Source organism: Gorilla gorilla, chromosome 1, assembly GCF_029281585.2.
Source record: "Gorilla gorilla gorilla isolate KB3781 chromosome 1, NHGRI_mGorGor1-v2.1_pri, whole genome shotgun sequence".
In the NCBI taxonomy this organism is placed as follows: domain Eukaryota; kingdom Metazoa; phylum Chordata; class Mammalia; order Primates; family Hominidae; genus Gorilla; species Gorilla gorilla.
The window spans coordinates 73,554,615-73,576,362 of NC_073224.2; the positions used below are offsets into that span (position 1 = coordinate 73,554,615).

Consider the following 21,748-nt stretch of genomic DNA (forward strand, 5'->3'; position numbering starts at 1 on the left):
CTCAAGACCAGCCTGGCCAACATAATGAAACCCCATCTCTACTAAAAATACAAAAAATTAGCTGGGCGTGGTGGTGAGTGCCTGTAATCCCAGCTACTCAGGAAGCTAATGCAGGGGAATCTCTTGAACCTAGGAGGCGGAGGTTGCAGTGAGCCGAGATGGCACCACTGCACTCCAGTCTGGACAACAGTGTGAGACCCTGTCTCAAAAAAACAAAACAAAACAAAAAAACAAACTAGCTCTCCTATGAACCAGCCACCCCATTAGGTGTTTCCTATTTGTTATTTTGTTTTATCTTGTTAGCAACCTAATGAAAGACTTCAATTTTCCTGTTTACTTGTCTGTCTCCTTTATTAGTACAACTTCATATTGCTAGCACCTAGCACAGCACTAGAAACAGATCTTTCTAATTCCTTATTTTTCAAGAGGTTGGTCAAATGGATTGCTATGGATATGAAGAACTATCCCTGAAAGAGTGCAAGCTTCCTTTGTCATCTGCTAGGAAAAGACTGTCACCTGCCTGGAAAAGTTAATAATGTGACTCTTTGTATTAGAATTCAAGACAACATGCCCTCAAGGTCCCAGCTGGTTCCACCAACCCCTACTTAAGAGAAACATGTTTCCTTTCAGATTGAAACTGCTAAAAAGACCAATGTCTGGTAGGTTCCCAGTTGTTCGTGAAGTTGAACATCTCCCTCTTGGCCTGCTTGCTTTCCCTGTTTTCTTTCTTTTTTCCTCCCTTGTTCCCTTCCTTCTTCTTTTCCTCCTTCCTTCCTTCCCTCTTGTCTCCCCACTGCTCCATCTCCCTCTCCCTCTTTCCGCCCTTTTCAGCTACCTTTGGAGTTACAATTGCAGGGCAAACAGCGGTCCCTTTCTCTGTGCCGGTAAAAGCCATTCTTGCACTTCTCGCAGTGAATGCCATCAGTGTTGTCATTGCAGTTGAGGCAGCGGAATCCATTACCAGTTTGTCTGTGAAGTTCCCGATCAAAGATACACTGCCTGGACTTCCCATTGCAATCACAGACTGGGGAGGAAGCATACAAAAGAGATCGTCAAAAAAAAAAAAAAGAAAAAAAAAACACCTCACGAACTAGCAGGTGTTTATGTTATTATTGATAGAAATTATGCATGAGTACTATATGGTAACCTACACTCCTTGGGGGAGGAAGATATGGGAGTGCAATTGGCAGTGCAGGGACCCCGGGGACGCCTGCTCCACTTAAAGGAAGTAGGCACTATGCAATGCTGGTGGGCTGCTGTCTGGGAGAACATGGGCTCAGGGTTGCCAGACTGTCCAGTTCCTCGAGAGAAACCCAAAATGTTAAATTACATTTTTATGCGGATATTTCTGATTTAAATGTTTGCAAGGAGTTCATTTCAAAACACTGCAATCCCACAGAGCAAGTCTGTGGGCTCACAGAGACCTGAGGATGGGCAGCTGCGGACTCAGCACAGCTATTAGCCGATGGTGTCGCTGCTCGAGATACACAACACCCATCCCACCGGTGCCTGTCAAGGCAAGGAGTGGACGTGACCGTCTGGGCACATGTCTCCTCCCAAAGCCAAGTGTCCCATGAAGAATGACCTTTCTCAAGTATCTAGGAAGCCCATCCTGCAGATGTTCCAAAGAGACTCGCAAAGTGACTAACATCTCCATGAGGACCCGAACAGCAAAGAAGCGAAACACGGAAACACCCAGCATAGTACCCGGCACACTGAGACACCAAAAAATGTTTCCGTCATGGTCTCGGAGAGAGAGATGATGGGCCTTCAGGTCAAAAGGAAAGAATCAAATACCAATTCTGCTATGTCCTTGGGCACATCACTTCAATTTTCTGAATCTTGTTTTTTCTTCCATACAGACTGCATTATCTGCCTCCCTGGATTGTAAAGAGGATCCCTCTGGGAAAAGAATATCAAATGCCTTTGCATATGCAATTTCATCACTCACTCCCATGAAACACGTACTGCCTCAGAAGAGAAACATGCAGCTCGGAAAGGTGAAGTAACTCGACCCAGTGGAGAACTGAGATTTAAACCTCTGTCTGATGCCAACACCTACCTCCCTTCCCTACACAGGCTGTCTCTGTTGGCCATGCTGCCATATCGAGAATATGTTTCTAGGGCGTGACTTACCCATAGTGCTGACAATAAAGTCAACAGATGTGCCATCACCTGCTGAGTGGCTCCCTGTGCAGGCTCTGTGTCAGGCACTGACAATACAAGGGAACAATGTACATCTTTTTTTTTTTTTTTTTTTTTTGAGACCAAGTCTTGCTCTGTCGCCCAGGCTGGAGTGTGGAGTGCAGTGGCATGATCTCAGCTCACTGAAACCTCTGCCTCCTGGGTTCAAGTGATTCTCCTGCCTCAGCCTCCCAAGTAGCTGGGATTATAGGTGCGCACCACCATGCCCAGCTAATTTTTATATTTTTTGGTAGAGATGGGGTTTTGCCAGTGTTGGCTAGGCTGGTCTCAAACTCCTGACCTCAGGTGATCCGCCTGCCTCGGCCTCCCAAAGTGCTGGGATTACAGGCGTGAGCCACCGTGCCCAACGGTGACCACGTACATCTAATGGACCTGCTAAGCGACTGCCTTACAATAATTTCTGTAACTCACTCTTTCTACTTTGGATGACATCTAATCTAGAAAAGTCAGCTAACACTTATCCAAAGCGTACTGTTTCTAGGACTTTACATTCGACAGCTCAGTTAATTCTCACAACATTTTAACATGGGTTTTATTATCCCCTTTAATAGATGGAAAAACAAATACTCAGAGAGGCTAGGTATCTTGCCTAAAGTCACACAGCTAAATGGCAAAGATGTAATTTGCTCCCAGATGTGTCTGACTCCAAAGCCCTCATCTTTCCATGTTATGTTCCTTCTCAAGATTGAGTTACCATTGCATGTAGACATTCTTTTTAGAAATCCCTAACAGAGGGTCATTCAGCTTGGTTGTTACAAACAGTAGCATTTTTATATGGTGTTTTAAATCTACCTCTCTTTCTGTAATTTTCATCATGTGTTTTTGCTCTTGCCTGAAAACATACACACACAACACACACAGATACATACAGCACTCAGGCACACACAGACACACACACACACACACCCCTACTCTCTTTTTATTCTTTTATTTATCCAACAGACATAATCTTTGGGTGTTGTTTTACATCCAAAGGGCCCTGCGTCATCAGGCTTTTGTGAATCTGAAGATAGCTATGGCATCTCCCTCCTTAGTCTTTTCCTGTTCAAGTTGGACTACAGATCTGTCATCTCCAAGTCTTTCAACCACTTCCTACGTCATAATTTCTAGATTCTTCTTGTCTGCCATCCTAGGAACAAATTCTAATTTTCAGCATCCTTCTTCATATGACCAGTACTGCAAGTGTGATTCAAACAGCTTGGCTTGTAACAGGACTAGATATTTTTATCCCATGGGCAAAGACTAACATTTCAGTGAACTTACAGCATATTACATTTGCACACAATTCAAAGTCCCAGGGCTTTTCTCAGAACTAGTGCCAAGCTGAATCTTTCCCAACCAATGCTTGTGAAACTGATTTTTTGGATCTCCAACAGATGTGCCACACAGCTGTCATGTGCTGTGAAATTTGTACCAAGTATATGACTATGCATGTACAAGAGCTAAATTCACTGTTCAGCGGTCCTTGCAATGTTCTTCATCTGGCTAACCCAATGAGCCAATGCCCTCCCTGCCCTGGATGCCTTTTGGAAGCAATCTCAAAATAACTACAAATTTTTCATTGTGCCTTTCTTATTTAGAACATGGGCTGGGCACAGTGGTTCACACCTGTAATCCCAGCAGTTTGGGAGGCCAAGGAGGGTGGATCACCTGAGGTCAGGAGTTGGAGACCAGCCTGGCCAACATAGTGAAACCCCGTCTCTACTAAAAATACAAAAATTAGCTGGGAGTGGTGGCAGGTGCCTGTAATCCCAGCTACTTGGGAGGCTGAGGCAGGAGAATCACTTGAACCTGGGAGGTGGAGGTTGCAGTGAGCTGAGATTGTGCCATTGCACTCTACCCTGGGTGACAAGAGCAAAATTCTGTCTCAAAAAAGAAAAAAAAAAAAAAGATGTTTGTGGTGGTAAAAATTAACTTCATAAGGGCAGCTCATTATATATTTATTCAGAGCAATCTTTTAAAAATATATAAACTTGTTATAATCTTTTTCTATCACATCCCTCCTCTTCTGTCTCCTCCTCTAAAGCTCTACTTTGAAAATAATAGGTGTCCTTCTTTTATTTTATTTTAATTTTTATTTTTATTGAGACAGGATCTCACTCACCCTGTTGTCCAGGCTGGAGTGCTGTGTCACAATCTCAGCTCACTGTAGCCTCAACCTCCTGGGCTCAAGCGATTCTCCAACCTCAGCCTCCCAAGTAGCTGGGAATAGAGGCGTGTGCCACCATGCCCAACTAATTTTTGTTGTGGTTTTTTTTTTCCATTTGTTTGTTTTTTGTTTTTGTAGAGACGGGGTTTCACCATGTTGCCCAGTCTGGTCATAAACTCCTGGATTCAAGCAATCCGCCTACCTTGGCTTCTCAAAGTGCTGGGAATTACAGGTGTGCACCACCATACCCAGCCTATTTTCTTTTGTTTTATTTTTGAGACAGAGTCTCACTCTGTCACCCAGAGTGGAGTGCAGTGGTGTGATCACGGGTCACTGCAGCCTCAACCTCCCGGGCTCAAGCCATCTTCTCACTTCAGCCTCCCGAGTAGCTGGGACCACAGATGCATGCCACAACACTCAACTAAATGTGTTACTTTTTGGTAGAGACAGGTTCTCGTGGTATTGCCCAGGCTGGTCTTAAACTCCTGGCCTCAAGCAATCCTCCCACCTCAGCCTTCCAAAGTGCTGGAATTACAGGCATGAGCTACCATGCCTGCCCCATTGTCCTTTAAATGCACAGCCTTCAATGGAGTTGCATTACGGTTCCAGGGATGGAGGTCCTCAGCCAGCATCTCCCTTCCAGAGCCTGCCCAACAGATTCTAAGCCTATTGCAAACATACCCCTTTCCTTTCAAATGGGTCTCCCTTAAAGCCAAGGGCAATGCCATCTAGAGTGAGGGGATGTATGGGCCTCATGTCTGGGGAATGTATTGGCCTTGGGTATCTGCATTGCATGAGAACTCCGTGAAGACACTCTCTACAGCCTTGCCTGCAGGACTTTGAAGTTACCAAGCTGCACTGAGATTAAACACCCAGCTATATTGCACTTAACTCAGTATTGAGTCTTTGAAATGGTCCCACCAAGAAAATGATGGGAGAGCTTGTTCCAAGCTCCTTTTGCATGGAATGATGATTTTCATCATTAATGTGTTTGAAAAATGGTCTCTCTCAAACCATCTCCCAAATTGAGACTAACTTCCCTAAAACCATGTATTATTTACTCTCGCTACTAGGGGTGAGGGGGGGCGGGGGGCAGGAAACAACTTTTCTATTTAAAATTCTAGAATATTCCTGCAACTGGGCTTAATAAAACGGTGTAATGTAGCTTGTATGTGGTCTTTATTCTGTGACCAATACCTGCCCAACTACTACCATGGTTTGGCAACTACCGGTTGCCAAAGGGCACTGCCAGGCTTAGAGTAAGGCAACAGGAAGTGGTGGGGATTCTGCCCAAAGGGCGTAAGAAGCAGCACTTCACCCCCTGCCAGTTGCAGCCACATGCAATTGATGCTGTTGTAGTCAACATCAACTCTTCTTTTAAAAGAAGACAGAAATCCGGCTTTGTGTATGAAATCTATTGGTTTTAAAATTTTGGCCAAAATTTAAAAAAAAACATTATTTTTGAAACAAAGCTGTGTCCACAGGCAAATCTCTGCACTGAACTCTGCAGTTCTAACAGGTAGAAAACACATCTCATGCTTTTGAAAAAGGAAAAAGGAAGCCCTATTATAGCACACAGTGCCTGGTCCATGGTAGGCATTTAGTCTTTTTTTAACAAACAAATGAATGAATGAATGTTCTGTCGAACTTTAAAAAACCCATAGATGGTTGTCTTGGACCTTCCCTGAGTTCTAGGCAATGGGATGCACACAGTAGCAAACAAAACCAACAGATGTCCCAGCCCTCATGGAGTTTACATGCAATTTGGGGGGAAAGAAAATAAACAAGATAAATAAGTAATATAGAGAGAGAATATTAGGATAGTGGTATTTGTTAAGGAGAAATATATAAAGCAGTGGAAAGGCATAGGAAGTTGGGAAGTAGTAAGATGGGTGGGAAGGAGGGTAGAAAGTGCCATACGCCAGTTTGCTGTTTTAGTTCTATTTTCATAATTGTCTGCTTCATGATCTTTTTCCATTTATCTATGTTTTTCTTATGGCACAATGTTTTTCTTATGAATTGTTTACGTAACAAATACATCAAACTATTTGTCTGTATCACTTTATTGCAGATTTTCTTTTACTCTTTCCTGATAAATCATCTTTATTTCCAAAGTACCTTATCGGTAGATTTTGTTTTGCTGATTTAAGCCCCCTTTCCCCCTTCCTTCTTTTATCCTTGGTCAATGAGATGTATATTTATTTTATTAATTTAATAAACATCACATCTAATAGGGAGGCTATACTGCATGCTTGAACAATCAGACTTTATGGGCCAGTAACATTTCAAAGAACGAGTTTGCTAATTTGTGTGTGTGTGTGGTTTTTTGTTGTTGTTGTTGTTGTTGTTGCTATTTTTCTTTTTTTGAGACAGTCTCACTCTGTCGCCCAGGATGAAGTGCAGTGGTGTGATCTCAGCTCATTGCAACCTCCACCTCCCAGGTTCAAGCGATTCTCATGCCTCAGCCTCCCGAGCATCCAGGATTACAGGCATGCACCACCATACCCAGCTAATTTTAGTATTTTTTTTAAGTCAATAAATTTTTATTCAGGGAGTTCCATGTTGTGATTTCTTCCACTGTCCATCAAGGTCACCTTAGATCCTCTAGAGTGCTGGAGTCAAAAGATTTATCTTCAAGTTAGCCATTTTTAATGAAACTGATGCTTATTTTAATCCAGTTGTCCTGTCAGCCCATAATCCTTTTATTTTGGCTTCTGTCATCTCCTTTTAATACGGATATGCTGATGAAGACTTCAAAATTCACCTTAGAGCTTTTATAATCTTCTGAAATACAATGGGATATTTTAGTATTTCTAGTAGAGACAGGGTTTCACCCTGTTGGCCAGGCTGTGAACTCCTGACCTCAAGTGATCCACCTGCCTCAGCCTCCCAAAGTGTTGGGATTACAGGCGTGAGCCACCGCACCCAGCCAAGGGGGTTGCTAGTGTTTTATTTTTCCAAAGATATTTGCCTGTGTCAAGCATGTATCATATTATCCATGTTTTCCTACTTGAACAGGAATCAGTGCATGATCTGATGTATGCATCTAAAAAGACGACTGGCTGTTATGGGGAAATGGAGTTAGGGAGGGTGGAAGCAGGGAGTGCCCCTGACAAAGGAAAGAGCAAGCCTAAAAGCCCAAGGTGGGAAAAAGCTCAGTGTATTCTAGAGCTCATGCAAGGATTTGTGTGTTGGAACCCAGGTATGGGTTCGGGATCTGGCATTAAGATATTGCACATCATCGGAAAATAAAATTAAAAAAATCAGACTCAAACCCTGAACAGATCTGAAGCCGTTCTAAGGTCAGTAAACAAAACAAGCAAGTTTTTCTCCATCTTTCGCTGAACTCTAGGTCCCATCCATCATTCCTTTGACTATTCATTTGTACAAAGCCAGGGACACTTCTTCAAGGTTTCATCCTCTCCTCTTTCTGCCCCCTCACTCCAGCTCCCTCCAAATCCTTGATTCTGCCAGCCAGCATTCTCTCCACAGCCAAAGAAATGAGACTCTGCAAGTTTACCTCAAGTCCTACATAAACCCATCTGAAACGGAGTCATTTGAGTCAGACTTTCACAGATTTCTTTAAGTCTAGTAAAGCGTGGATGGTAATTGCGTCTGACTGCTGTATGCTACTTCTCTGGCACTGAAGCATTTATTATAATAATAACTATAATAGCACACAGTTGCTGACCCTCAAGGTGCTTCTTAGGAAAGACCACCAGGCAGCCAGACGCAGGCTGGACCGCCCACTACCACCCACACTCACCCAGAGACGCAGATCAAAGCAGCTGGAGCCCCTCCTTAAACAACAGAGTGAGGCGAGCAGGATCCCTTGGGCTCACTTCACAACACTCCCACCCCTCACTAAAACACGCAGCTCCAACAGGTTAGGACAGGAAGCAAAGGGGCAAAGGCGGTTTCCCAGCTGTGGCCTTAGGAGAATAAAAGGAAACAGAAAATATTTCCTCAGGTTGTACTCAGGACAAGGCCTTGGAATAATCATCATCAGTAGTAGCAGTTCATCGGGATCTCATTTTAAATTTCCCATAAGAAACAGTGCCCTTTTGAGGCATACAATTACGAGAAATTTCAATCACTTGGCATACATATGATTGTGTTTCTATAAGCAGGTCCTCTTTCTAATGTTCTTTTTTTTTTTTTTTTGAAACAGAGTCTCGTTCTGTCGCCCAGGCTGGAGCGCAGTGGCGCGATCTTGGCTTGCTGCAACCTCTGCCTCCCAGGTTCAAGTGATTCTCCTGCCTCAGCCTCTTGAGTAGCTGGGATTACAGGCACCCACCACCAAGCCCAGCTGATTTTGTATGTTTATTAGAGATGGGGTTTCACTATGTTGGCCAGGCTGGTCTTGAACTCCTGACCTCAGGTGATTTGCCCGCCTTGGCCTCCTAAAGTGCTGGGATTACAGGCCTGAGCCACCGCGCCCGGCCCTCTTTCTATTGTTCTAAACTGAAAAACATGCTCTGCTTTTCACTAAGGTGATCTAATCGCTATCTTTGTATAATCTGTGAAATCATCATGCTTTTTAGTGCTTTAACGGTAATGACAAAATTAAAAATCCAAACTTCTTTCAAAACTCAGCAGATGTGGCCCCTGCCAACCTTTCCAACTTTACCTCATCAAGAGTTCACTAGGCTCCAATGCACAGATCTAGGCTGCACTAACCCTTTCCCACCTCTGGCTTTTAGGCATGCTTTCCTTTATCAGGAGCACTCCCTGCTTCCACCCTCCCTAAATCTATTTCCAGGTAACAGCCAGTCTTCTTTTTAGGTGCATAAATCAGATTGTGCACTTCCTTGCAGATACCCTCTGGCAGCTTCTCTCTCCCGTGAAAGCCCAGAGCACTTCATCCTCACCTCTCTCAGCATTTGCCTGGTTCTATCGTGTGTCATCACTGTTTATGTCTATGACTTACTTCTTCTACAGCATTTCTCACCTTATATCCCCACTGTACCTAATGCAGTGCTTGGATGGATGGATGGATGGAAAGATGGTGGACAGCATGATGGACAGAAGGAGAGAGAAAGGAATGGAGGGAGGGAATGAGGGAGGGAAGGAAGGAAGAAAGAGAGGGAGGGAGGAAGGAAGGAAAGAAGGAAGGAAGGAAGGAAGGAGAAAGGAAGGAAGGAATATAGGCAGTCTGACTCTAAGAAAAGTCTGTAATCCCAGCACTTTGGGAGGCCGAGGTGGGTGGATCACGAGATTAAGAGATCAAGACCATCCTGGCCAACATAGTGAAACCCCATCTCTACTAAAAATACAAAAATTAGCTGGGTGTGGTGGTGCGAGCCTGTAGTCCCAGCTACTTGGGAGGCTGAGGCAGGAGAATCCTTGAACCTGGGAGGCGGAGGTTGCAGTGAGCCAAGATGGTGCCACTGCACTCCAGCCTGGGTGACAGTACGAGACTCTGTCTCAAAAAAAAAAAAAAAAAAAAGAAAAGCCAACAAGAACATGAACATACAGAAATCTCCCTGAAGTCCAGAAGCCTACTTTCAAATTTCCCCGATACATTATACAAAGTTTCCATTGTCTACATATATGACATTCAGTGTAAAAAAACTAATGTTCCAAGCAAAAAAATCCATGGTGAGATGGGAACAGAAAGAATTGTGAGAGGAACATGAGATTTTCAATGAGATTAAGGGTCTGGGACTTTCAGGTTGCTGCTCATACCAGATGAACTATTTCCACCCTAGGACTGCCCACCCATCTGTGGCCTATGACCCCAGAGCTGCAATGCTTTCTGCCTGCCGCCTCAAAGGGCAGTGAGCCTAGGGCTGTGTGGGAGGAGGGCAAGGCGATGAGGCAGGCCTCAGAGCATGAGATCAGTTTGCAGTGCTCAGGCAGCCTTGATAGGTAGTGTACTTGGCGGCTGTGTGGGACGATGTCAGGAGCTAGGAATTTGAGCATCATGTTTAAACCTGACAGTGTGTGCTGGTTGCTATGATGTAGTGCTTTGTTGCTCTTGCTACCATTTCGGTTGCTTAGTGCACTAAAACTGATTCAGTGAAACAGCAGCAAGTTTATATGATGTGACCTGTAATCTCCCGTGAATTAGTCGAACTATGAACCATTTAAAGATGATGCTCGGCCCGGCGCGGTGGCTCACGCCTATAATCCCAGCATTTTGGGAGGCCAAGGCGGGCAGATCATGAGGTCAGGAGGTCAAGACCATCCTGGCCAACATGGTGAAACCCTGTCTCTACTAAAGTACACAAAAAAATTAGCCGGGTGTGGTGGCAGGCACCTGTAGTTCCAGCTACTGGAGTGGCTGAGGCAGGGGAATCACTTGAACGCAGGAGGTGGAGGTTGCAGTAAGCCGAGATCACGAAACTGCACTCCAGCCTGGCGACAGAGTGAGACTCTGTCTCAATTAAAAAAAAAAAAAAAAAAGAAAGAAAAAAAAAAGATGATGCTCAATTATCTTTCTTATTTAGAGGAAAGGGATGTGCCCTGTGTTTCCTTTCCTGCATGTGTCCCTCATTCTCTTTCTGAGACATCAAATCTTTTTCCCTCCTTCCTTTGTGCAACTCTCTTCCCTTGGATACAATGATGTCATACTGCCAGGTGTCTGTCTGCCTTCTGACCTTCCCTATTCAAGGCTTTGCTGGCTCCTCTCCTTACTCCAACTCTAAATGTCGGTGCTCCTCAGGGCTCCTTAATCTCCACAACGTCTCAGTCTGAGTCTCCCTTGGGTGATCTCATCCATGACAAGGACTTCAATAACCACCGTAATTGTTGACATCCCAAGATACTTCCTTGGCCCAAACTTCATCCTCAACTTCAGGTCCTCATGTCTGCCATCCACTTTATTTATTTACTTATTTACTTATTACTTTTACTTTTTTTTTTTTTTTGAGACGGAGTCTCGCTCTGTCGCCCAGGCTGGAGTGCAGTAGCACGATCTCGGCTCACAGCAAGCTCCGCCTCCCAGGTTCACGCCATTCTCCTGCCTCAGCCTCCCAAGTAGCTGGGACTATAGGCGCCCGCCAGCACGCCCAGCTAATTTTTTGTATTTTTAGTAGAGACAGGGTTTCACCTTGTTTGCCAGGTTGGTCTCGAACTCCTGATCTCAAGTGATTTGCCCACCTCACCGTCCCAAAGTGTTGGGATTACAGGCATGAGTCACTGCGCCCAGCTCACTTTACATTTCCAATTGGTTATCTCAAAAGTTCTTTACACAAAACCTGTTTAAAACCAAACTTATGATTGCCATGCCTTCAAGTCGGAAAGCTGGAAGCTATCCTTACAGGTTCTCCATCTTTCTCACCTGACTATTTAACACTGAATTTTGTTGATATAACCCACTAAATATCTCAAATCCAATCAAGTCCATCTCCACTATAGCCATATCTAGACCAAACCTCAATCATCTCTTGCCTGCCATCACTTCTTAGCTGAATTCCCTGCAACTCCTTTTGCTTCCCTCCACTCAGCAATCAGAAAATCTTTCCAAAATACAAATTGTATCATGGCTTCTCTGCTTAATATTCTGTAGTTTCTTTCCTTTCCTTTGAAGTTAAGCACCAGAATTCCTCAATATTGCCTACAAGGACTATCATGGTCTTACCCTATCTATTTTTCCAGCCTAATTTCATATAACGCTCACCACTGGGACATCTTCATCTCTCTTCCATTCATTCACATACACTTCATTTTATGTCTTCATTTCCTCTGCTTCTTAAAATTCTTGCTTTATAAAAGAAAACCATCATGGTGGGCAGAGACAAATTGGGGCTGACAATCTCAACTAGTCTCCTATTTCATTTTTTTCAAAGAAGTTACACTAAAAACTAAATCTTAATATACCTTATTGGATACCATTCCCTTCTTCTGAGTCAAAAGACTGCTCTCATGTAAACTGACAACTCTTTTATGTTCAAAGATAGCAACAGTTGCCTCCATGAAGTCACCTATAATGAGGTCTTTCAATGGGAAGTCCAAATGTAAAAAGCTATACTGAAGATGGTGAATAAAGTTTCAGTTGCGTATACCCACTTTTAAAAATCTAGCAAAGGTTGTTCTCAGTACAAAAGCAATTATTGAAAGGGTCCTTTAAATAGAAATTTATCCTAATATATTTTAAAAATTTTTATCAGCCAGGCACAGTGGCTCACCCCTGTAGTCCCACCACTTTGGGAAGCCGAGGCAGGTGAATCACTTGAGATCAGGAGTTTGAGACCAGCCTTACCAACATGGTGAAACCCTGTCTCTACTAAAAATACAAAATTAGCTGGGTGTGGTGGCACACACCTATAATACCAGCTACTTGGGAGGCTAAGGCAGGAGAATCACTTGAACCCAGGAGGCGGAGGTTGCAGTGAGCCGAGATTGTGCCATTGCACTCCAGCCTGGGCAACAAGAGTGAAACTCCATCTCAAAAAAAAAAAAAAATCATTTTTATCAAAAATAAATAATTATGACAAATATTCAAATTGCATATTATGTATGCAATCTAAAGCAAGATACTACCTGTCATTTATCAGTTTGATATCAAAGGCATCAGAAGCTATGATCCTCTTTGCAAAAATCCATGTCTTCAAGTCTGAGACATTCATGATGAAAAGATGAATGTTTTTATTATATTATATTTACATGTGATGATGAAAATGCTTATAAGGATTTTTCTAGTTTTAAAACCTCCTACATGGAATTTTTCTTTCCAAGTTTTAATATGTTTCTCGGCTCAAGCAGATATTTTAAAACAAAATCTGAATCCTTCATCATTTAAACTGGCCTTGAACTTCATTGTTTAATGTGTGAATATCTGCTTCTAGTTTTATCTTCTTAAAGAATGTCACAATATGTTCCCTAATTAGAATAAGAAAACTGAAATGGTACTTCTCTCACTAAGGCTTTTAGCTGAATTTAGGCTTCTTTTGCAAATTTTTCATAGCCACATTTTAAGCCACCACAGCCAGAAAACTGATACCATATCCTGCCTGATCCATTTGTTTCATTTAAATAAAGGGCACGGCACCAGTTGACATTTAAATGTCCAAGCAATGTGAGTAAGGCTGAGGCAGGAAGTGCTAGGATGAGAGGAATGACAGAGCTCAGTTCTCTAATCTCACAGGCAATTTTGAATCATAAAGTATGGGTCAGTTTTTTCAACTCTGAATAGTCCAAAGTCATCAAGAGTCAGTGAAACTCAGATCACTGCCATTTCCTTTTGAATGATTATGGCTTCAGAGGAGACACCTGTTTCACCGAGAGTTCATAGTACATTATATCACAACCTAGATTTGGGAATGTACCCGTGTGAACTGTAGATGACTCAGCCTGGTGAGGACTCCATCAGGAGTTCACACCTGGAGATGTCTTCCCCTGACACTCCACTGGGACACCAGTGCCCAGGCAGACAATGAGGAGGGGGAAGAAAGTCCCAGTGAACAAGGAAACTGGGGACACCAAGTTTTGTCTGACTAGCAAAGAAGTGGAGGGTAAAGGTAAAACTGAGGGTTCAGTCTGAGTAAGCTCACAGGTGAAAGGGAAGGCAAACTGAGGACATTAGAGTTATAGCTGGCATTGTCAAAGGCTCTACCGCAAGACAGCTGCTGTCAGCTGCAGCATAGACTCAGGAAGTCATTGTGGTAAGATTCTATATGAGAGCAACCACCTGCATGGAACTCCACACTCTTCTGACCACAGAAATAAAGGGTTATACATTTCTGTGAAGTTACCTACAAAGAAAAGCATTCCAGCATAGAAAGGACATTTAACTGTTATTCAAAGAGCATAGTGTTCTCTGGACATCTCTTGCATGGCCTAGAAAAAGGTATCCTATGCCCCTCTAAGAAGCAGTTGAAATAAAGGGAATCAGAGATTCCAGGGACGCCAGAGGTAAATACTTGAAGCAAACAGGACCAAAAGGAAAGAAACCTTCTATGATGTGTCTGAATAAAGAGAAGTTAAAAAGGAGATTCTAATTTGTACTAAAATGCCTTTTGGAGATAATTGAAGTATAAACCATGATTTTTCAATTATTTAAATTTATGTTTCATTGATTCCTTAAAAAAAAACCAATAAATCTTCCTTTTTAAATCCTTACTGCTTTTGTGAACAATACTTTTTTGTACAAGGAGATTAGGCAAAGATTTTTTGCTATCACTACATCCCTTCACAAACATACAAGCATTTAGGTATGTGTGTGGGCTTACATACCATTATATAGTTCTTAGTCTTCACAAAAGAACAATGGTAATTCATGTGCATTTGCAATGTTGGGAAAATATGCATGGAGTGCATTTATAGCATCTTCCTTACAGATTTTTTTTTTTTTTTCAGAAAAAAGATGAATTAAAACTGTATTGCTGGCTGGGTATGGTGGCTCACATCTGTAATTCCAACACTTTGGGAGGCCAAGGTGGGCAGATCACGTGACATCAGGAGTTCGAGACCAGGCTGGCCAGCATGGCAAAACTCCATCTCTACTAAAAATATAAAAATTAGCTGGGCCTGGTGGCATGCGCCTGTAATCCCAGCTACTCAGGAGGCTGAGATGGGAGAAGTGCTTGAACCCAGGAGCCAAGATTGCACCACTGCACTCCAGCCTGGGTGAGAGAGGGAGACTCCATCTCAAAAACAAAAACACTGTATTGCCTAAAGTCAGAAGAATGAATTAAATGAGCTCTTATGAGCCAAACTACCTTTATACATCCATAAAGAGAAGTAACAAACATTTTGAGAAGAGACTGGACCATGAAGACTACATCAGGGAGTATCTTGCATCTCAGTTGAACAAATATGCTGTTTCTCCACTACTGCTTCCTATGCCAGGTCCACTGTGGCCTCTCCCCTGCTCCCTGCAGATCTCAGAATGTGAAGATCCCCTCCTACCATGGTACAACTGCCTGGATAGGGCAAGAGCAGCAGCTTCAGATTACTGTTGGATCCACTGCCTTCCCAAAGTAGGCCAGGCTATTTGGGATGAAAAACGATTTTTAAACACTAGGAATCCCCTATTAAACACTAGGAATCCCCTACCAAAAAGTATCCTTTTACCAAGAGCAAAATGGGCCATGATTTGAAACAGCAGTAAGTATGTATAAAGCTTACATGGTCAACATTCTGGCCATGAAACAGACCTCTTTCTGAAAGACTCCAAAACTTACAAGGGTCTGTAGCAGGGAGACAGAAATAATCTCTGGACATGACTATGTATATACAGATGCAAAATGTCAACAGTCATTAAAGAACAATGATTGCTAAAAGAGAAAGTCTTATCACAGTACTATCAACGATCCTAAACTGAGCCACTTGGTCAATTCCAAGCTGCATGATAACCTGACAATAGAGTGGAACAAAAGGAAGAGAAAACTTGGTAATTTGAAATCTGTTCTCTTGTTAATGCCCCACAAACTAGAGCTGTGCTTAGTTTTAACCTGTTGTTCTCTGATATTTTTAAAGGAAAGGCCAATATATTGAATTATATACACAAATGGAGACTTCTGAAAAGATGAGATAGATGTCTCCATTAGAAATACAGGTGGTATGTCAACAGTAGATAAAGGTTCCATCAAGCTTGAAGATTAGTTTAAATGAAAATTCAGGCTGGGCACAGTGGCTCATGCCTGTAATCCCAGCACTTTGGGAGGCCGAGGCGGGCGGATCACGAGGTCAGGAGACCTGAGACCATCCTGGCTAACACAGTGAAACCCTGTCTCTACTAAAATACAAAAAATTAGTCAGGCATGGTGGTGCACCCCTAAAGTCCCAGCTACCCGGGAAGCTGACACAGGAGAATTGCTTGAACCTGGGAGGCGGGGAGGTTGCAGGGAGCCAAGATCGTGCCACTGCACTCCAGCCTGGGTGACAGAGCAAGACTCCATCTCAAAAAAAGAAAAATGAGAAATATGCCAAGGAGTTACCTCAGAAAAAGAACATTAAACTAGTAACTGAAATCTGGCCCTGGTCAAAGCAGTCACTCTTCTGTGCCTCAATTTTCCTACCTATAAAAGGATGAAACATGCTGGAGCCCAGCTCTGCTATGACCAACAGTAAGAAATTGGGCAGTTAATTTACCTCACTGGGTGTCATTTTTCTCATGTATAAAATGAGAGGCTCTTGTAGAGAACCCCTGAGGCCCACTCTCATTTTAGTTCTACGATACTGTAATAAGAGAAAAACATGGTGAAACATAAAATATTTTGTATGAAATGCCCCACATCAGTGCAGCTGAGCATTTGGATGATTTGTCCAAGTTTTAAGTTAGTTGTGGGAAATGATTTGGCTGCAATTTGATTCTTTTCTAATGCGGAGATACATATCCCCACAATAAATAAAAAGACGCGGTTAGAATTCTGTAAATATAAGCCCTGAATAAGTGCAGGATCCGTATACCTTTGGCCAATTGATCTCCACCCCTCACCTGATACAACAGAAGGGAAAGACTCAGGTTCTTCCATAGATCAGTGCTGGAGGAAGAACCATTCTCTTCTGTTTCCATGGTTGTGACATAAAGAAGCAGATGCTTTTTGGGGAATTACATATGCAGACATACAGTCACCCACAGACAGAAAAGACTTAGCCTTTGGCTTTGGACATGATTCAAACATTACATCACCTATCTGGGGATTATATTAAAACATAGCCCAGTAATGATTCAGTCACCTACTAGGTTTAATTTCTGACTAAATGAGAGTATTCCAGAATCTATGGAGCTCCTATTTCTACATTGATCTCTCTCTTTTTTTTTTTTTTTTTTTGATATGGAATCTCATTCTGTCACCCAGGCTGGAGTGCAGTGGCATGATCTTGGGTCACTGCAATCTCTGCCTCCTGGGTTCAAGCAGTCCCCCTGCCTCAGCCTCCTGAGTAGCTGGGATTATAAGCACATGTCACCATGCCCAGGTAATTTTTGTATGTTTTAGTAGAGACAGGGTTTCATCATGTTGACCAAGCTGGTCTTGAACTCTGGACCTCAGGTAATCCGCCCGCCTCGGCCTCCCAAAGTGCTGTGATTAAAGGCATGAGCCACCGCACCCAGCCCTCTACACTGATCTCTAATAGATGATTCAAGTCTTGCCCTTAGAAATTTCTCTAGGACAGAAAAAAAAAAAAAAGTCAGTAAGTTTGAACCATTAAGAACTTAAGTGGTAATGGGAAAGATATTCCCAGGATTCTCTCAACACCTTAAGTTTATGCCCTGACTTTCCCATAAACACTAATCACAAATCAACAATCTTTCTCAGCTTCTTGGGCCAGTGAGGCTGAACCAGTGGCTGCCCCCAGTTTAGAACACCCAGAATTTAAGCCCATATGGGAATTTCCAGCCCACCTCCAAGCCAATTCTATATCTCTGTACATGCCTGAATATAAGGCAGAGGTTCTAATTTTTCCAAAATTATCCCTCAGGAAAAAAAAAGATCATACTTAAGTCCTTTCAAAATCTTGCATATTATAGGGTACTTTCTCAATTACTTTACTGTAAAAATATTGTTTGGGGAAGATACATTAAGCTAAAATGACCTCAATCAATGTATTGGAGACTTATCAGTAAGAAACGGGCCCAGCTATCTAAACAATTCTCATAATGGTGCATTTCTTCACAGTTGTGAGTGCTGAAAGGTGTTGCATATAAGCCTTTCAGAGTGATTATGCTGTGAAGATCACAATATACACTAAGGGATAATTTGTCTATCTTTTAAATGTTTTGAAAATGATGTACTTTCCAGTGACCACATCAAAAACAGTTTCAAACAGTACTGTATCTCAAGTCATCTGGTGAGATGAATATAACTGAATATAATTTGAATATAATTACTTCATAAAATGTGAGTGAACAAATCAACACTTCTAAGTATAATATTTTATTAATTATGTGACTTTCAATATATCTGTGTAATTAATTTACTAAATTAAACATAAAGAGACATTTGACTACTACATCTGTATTGCTAAATGTTCTCATAATCAAGTTGTCCAAATCCTTTCTTTGAATGTGGGGGAAGTTCTTCCCATTGGGAAATGAGAGATGATCTTTGTAGGGTCATCTTATATTTGAGCACGTTTTGAGAAGGAATAGATTTGCTGAATCTGTGTGTGATGAGGTCTGGTGGATGAAAAAGGCAAGGAGAAGGAATGATACGAGATCCAGTCTTGAAACTGCAACCTGCTTTGGGTTCCTGTTTTGTTGGGTAAAACTTGGGGCTCATGTCTGCTTGAGCAGAAAGGCTCCTCAGCACCTTCTTGGGCTGATGAAAGGAGAGTAAAAAGGAGGCCCTTCAAAAATGTTACCACTTAAAACACAGAAAGCAATATACCAAATTCAGTACTGGCAGGGCAGTTAGTTGTAACAATAACAGTAATCTATTAACATGTATTAAGTGCTTACCAGGCAATGTGCAAAGTTATTTTTGTGTAATGGTCATATCGATTTATCATCCTTATTCTGAGATGTAGGAGCTAAGTAACAGGTGAGGTAGCTTGCCCAAGTCCCAAAATATAAATGTGCCACAATGGTACATGATAGGGCTGGGATTTGAACCCAGGCAGTCTTACTCCAGAGCCTGCACTTTTGTGTATGATGCTATACCACTTCAATGATTTAAATAACACAATCTACGAGGGAGCATAAACATTTCCAAGGATCCTTCCTACTATCCACAGCATCTTTTTTCTAGCATCAGGGCACGGGAAAAAACAAATTAGTGATCTATGATAATCGTGGATTCTGAATTCGCCGTTCTAGAAGAACAATTGCTTCAAAACTCACCTGACGGTTAAATCCAGCAGTGATAGTCCTCATTCTTTGTATATACACATTTGGATATCTGAACACCAGTTATTACTGCCATGTTGCTGACAGTCTTCCTTTGACTAACAAAACCCTCTTCTTCTTTGATTTTCCTCTATCCTCAGTGCGCATTCCTCCTGATTCTGCTCCATCGTTCCTCTATCTCTTTTTTAAGTGCTGAGGTTTCTTTTACCTCCATATCCTAGGCAATCTCGTCTGTGGTCAAGGCTTTGCTTTCTACCTCTGGGCCCCCAAATTTATATCTCAAATTTCCCTTCTAAACTAAAATTAAAAGAGAGGGTCTCGCTTTGTCACCCAGGCTGGAGTGCAGTGGTGCAATCTCAGCTCACTGTAGCCTCGCCCTCACAGGCTCAAGTGATCCTCCTGCCTTAGCCTCCTAGAGGTGGGGTTTCTCCATGTTGCCCAGGCTGGTCTCGAACTCCTGGGCTCAAGTGATCCACCCACCTCAGCCTCCCAAAGTGCTGGAATTATAGGCATGAGTCACTGTGCCCAGGCTGATCCTTGTTTTATAGTCCTCATCCTTTAATGGCATCACTGTCTAACCATGTACAAACCTAAAGCCTTGGATCCATCTTGGACTCTTCCTTATTTCTCTCAACTTTCCTATACTCATATCCCTAACACACAGACTTATTGGATCACCAGATTCTTTAGATTTCACCTCCTAAATGTCCCTGTAATCTGTTTCCTCTTTGTTTTCATTACCATGATGAAAGTCTTCATCATCTCTCATTTGAATTACGGTAATCACCATTTATCTGGCTTCCCTAGCTCCACTTCATTCTCTAAGCCCTCGAGTGAGTGACCTTTCTAAAACATGAATCCAGTCACACTAATTCCTGCTTACAAATCATTCACAGCTCTTCTTTGCCTACAGGGCACCATCCTACTGAACAGCCTGGCACATAAAGCCCTTCACAAGCATATTGGTGGCTACGTTTCTAGTCTCTTTCTTATCTCTTTCTCAATCCTTCTCCAGTCATACCTCCTGCTGTGAACTAAGATCCAGACCATTGGGGCCACATGCCACTTTATCTCACACCAGGCAATCCTATCCTGAAGGGGAGCCTTGGTCTTTCTGATCTCTGGGCAAATGAATTCACTACACTGTACTGTTGGCTTTGGACTTTTTAAAGAAATGTGGTTCCAGGCATTTTAAGGCACTTTACAGTAATTGTTCCTCCTTTCAAAAACTCTACAAGGTTGAAGTACTATTGCCTCCATTTAACAATGAAGAAGCAGACACCAAGTATTACTAATAAGGAACTAGTAAGTGAATGAACCAAAATGTAAAGCCAGGTCAGGCTGACTCTAAAGCCTGTGCTTTAGCTGAGCCCAACCCTGAAGTCTTGCCAATTTCATCTATTGCCATAATTTCTACTGCAAGGAAACAACCAGGAAGCAACATCACTGCTTTAGGTTCTCATATGTGCAGCCAACAGGACACTCAGACACGGTCACTTTGAGACACGGCAGATACCATATTTTCAGTCCAACTTCTAGCACATCCCAGCATCCCATGAATGAAAAAGCATGTGTGTTCTACCCTGGCAACAAACTTCACATTCCCATTGAATCCCAAAATGAAGGCCTCTGAGGAGGGAGAATAAAACCTTAGTCTGCCTCCAGGGAAGGGGAAAGTGGCAATGAGCCTCAGTGGTATTTCTGACTTCTTGGGGTAGATGGATGCCCAGAAGCTGGTATGTCTTTAAGAAGTGAGAATCCTAGCTCTGTCCTCTTAAGCCTGATTTTATTAAAATAGCATTGATAGCATCCTATATATTTATTTTTGTTCCCTAATGCTAACACACACATATGTACTCAACTATAGCCAACAAGAAAACTGCTTAAATGATTACTTATCATGCATAAAAGATGTATCTTATTCCTTTATTACTTTTATAATGTGGCTCAAAAAGCTCCAGCCTAAGAGCCCCTGGATCAAGAGCCAGTTTCATCTCTGCCTGTGTGGCCTTGAGAAACACATTTTCATTTTCTCATTTTTCAAATCAAGAGATTCCAAGTAGTTGATCCATAAGCAGTCCCTTTAAATTCTAATATTCAGAGACTATTTTTACTTTGGAGATGTCTTCCATTAGGCTGAGACTTCTTATCCCAGCCCTAAGAGAACATACCCTTCATGACCATTTTCAGAACCTTTTATTTATCACTTTTTAAAACTATATATATTTAAGGTATACAACATGATGTTTCGATATACACAGCAAAATAGTATTCTAGTCAGGCAAATTAATATATTCATTATTTCACATACTTATCTCCACCTTTTTTTTTTTTTTTTTGGTGGCAATCATACATGGTTTTGAAAATGGTAGTCAGAGATGATAGGTTGGAAGTTAATTCCAAGACTATTTTAGACAAAAAGACTGTAGCATTGCATTCAAACACATGCTCAAACATTATTCATGCCACTCAAATCCAATTCAGGCCAGCATCACCCGGAATGCACAATAATATTGGGAATGGCTTATACAATGCATGTGCATTATCTCATATTCATGCATGCACTTGTGTGGAAATGGCTCTTGGCCTTGGACCTATTGAAAGAATGATTGAAACGCCATCAGATGCAGGATGCAATATAAACATAAAACATCAGG

The 21,748-nt window shown here is 42.2% G+C and overlaps 1 protein-coding gene across 1 annotated transcript in view; it reads right to left on the reverse strand.

Annotated features, from left to right (window-relative positions):
• Positions 1–21,748, reverse strand: part of LAMC2 (laminin subunit gamma 2) — a 65,986-nt gene that overhangs the window by 36,114 nt on the left and 8,124 nt on the right. The window contains exon 3 of the mRNA XM_004028026.4: positions 836–1,024. Coding sequence (XP_004028075.2) covers positions 836–1,024 — 189 coding nt within the window. The remainder of the gene's footprint in view (positions 1–835; positions 1,025–21,748) is intronic.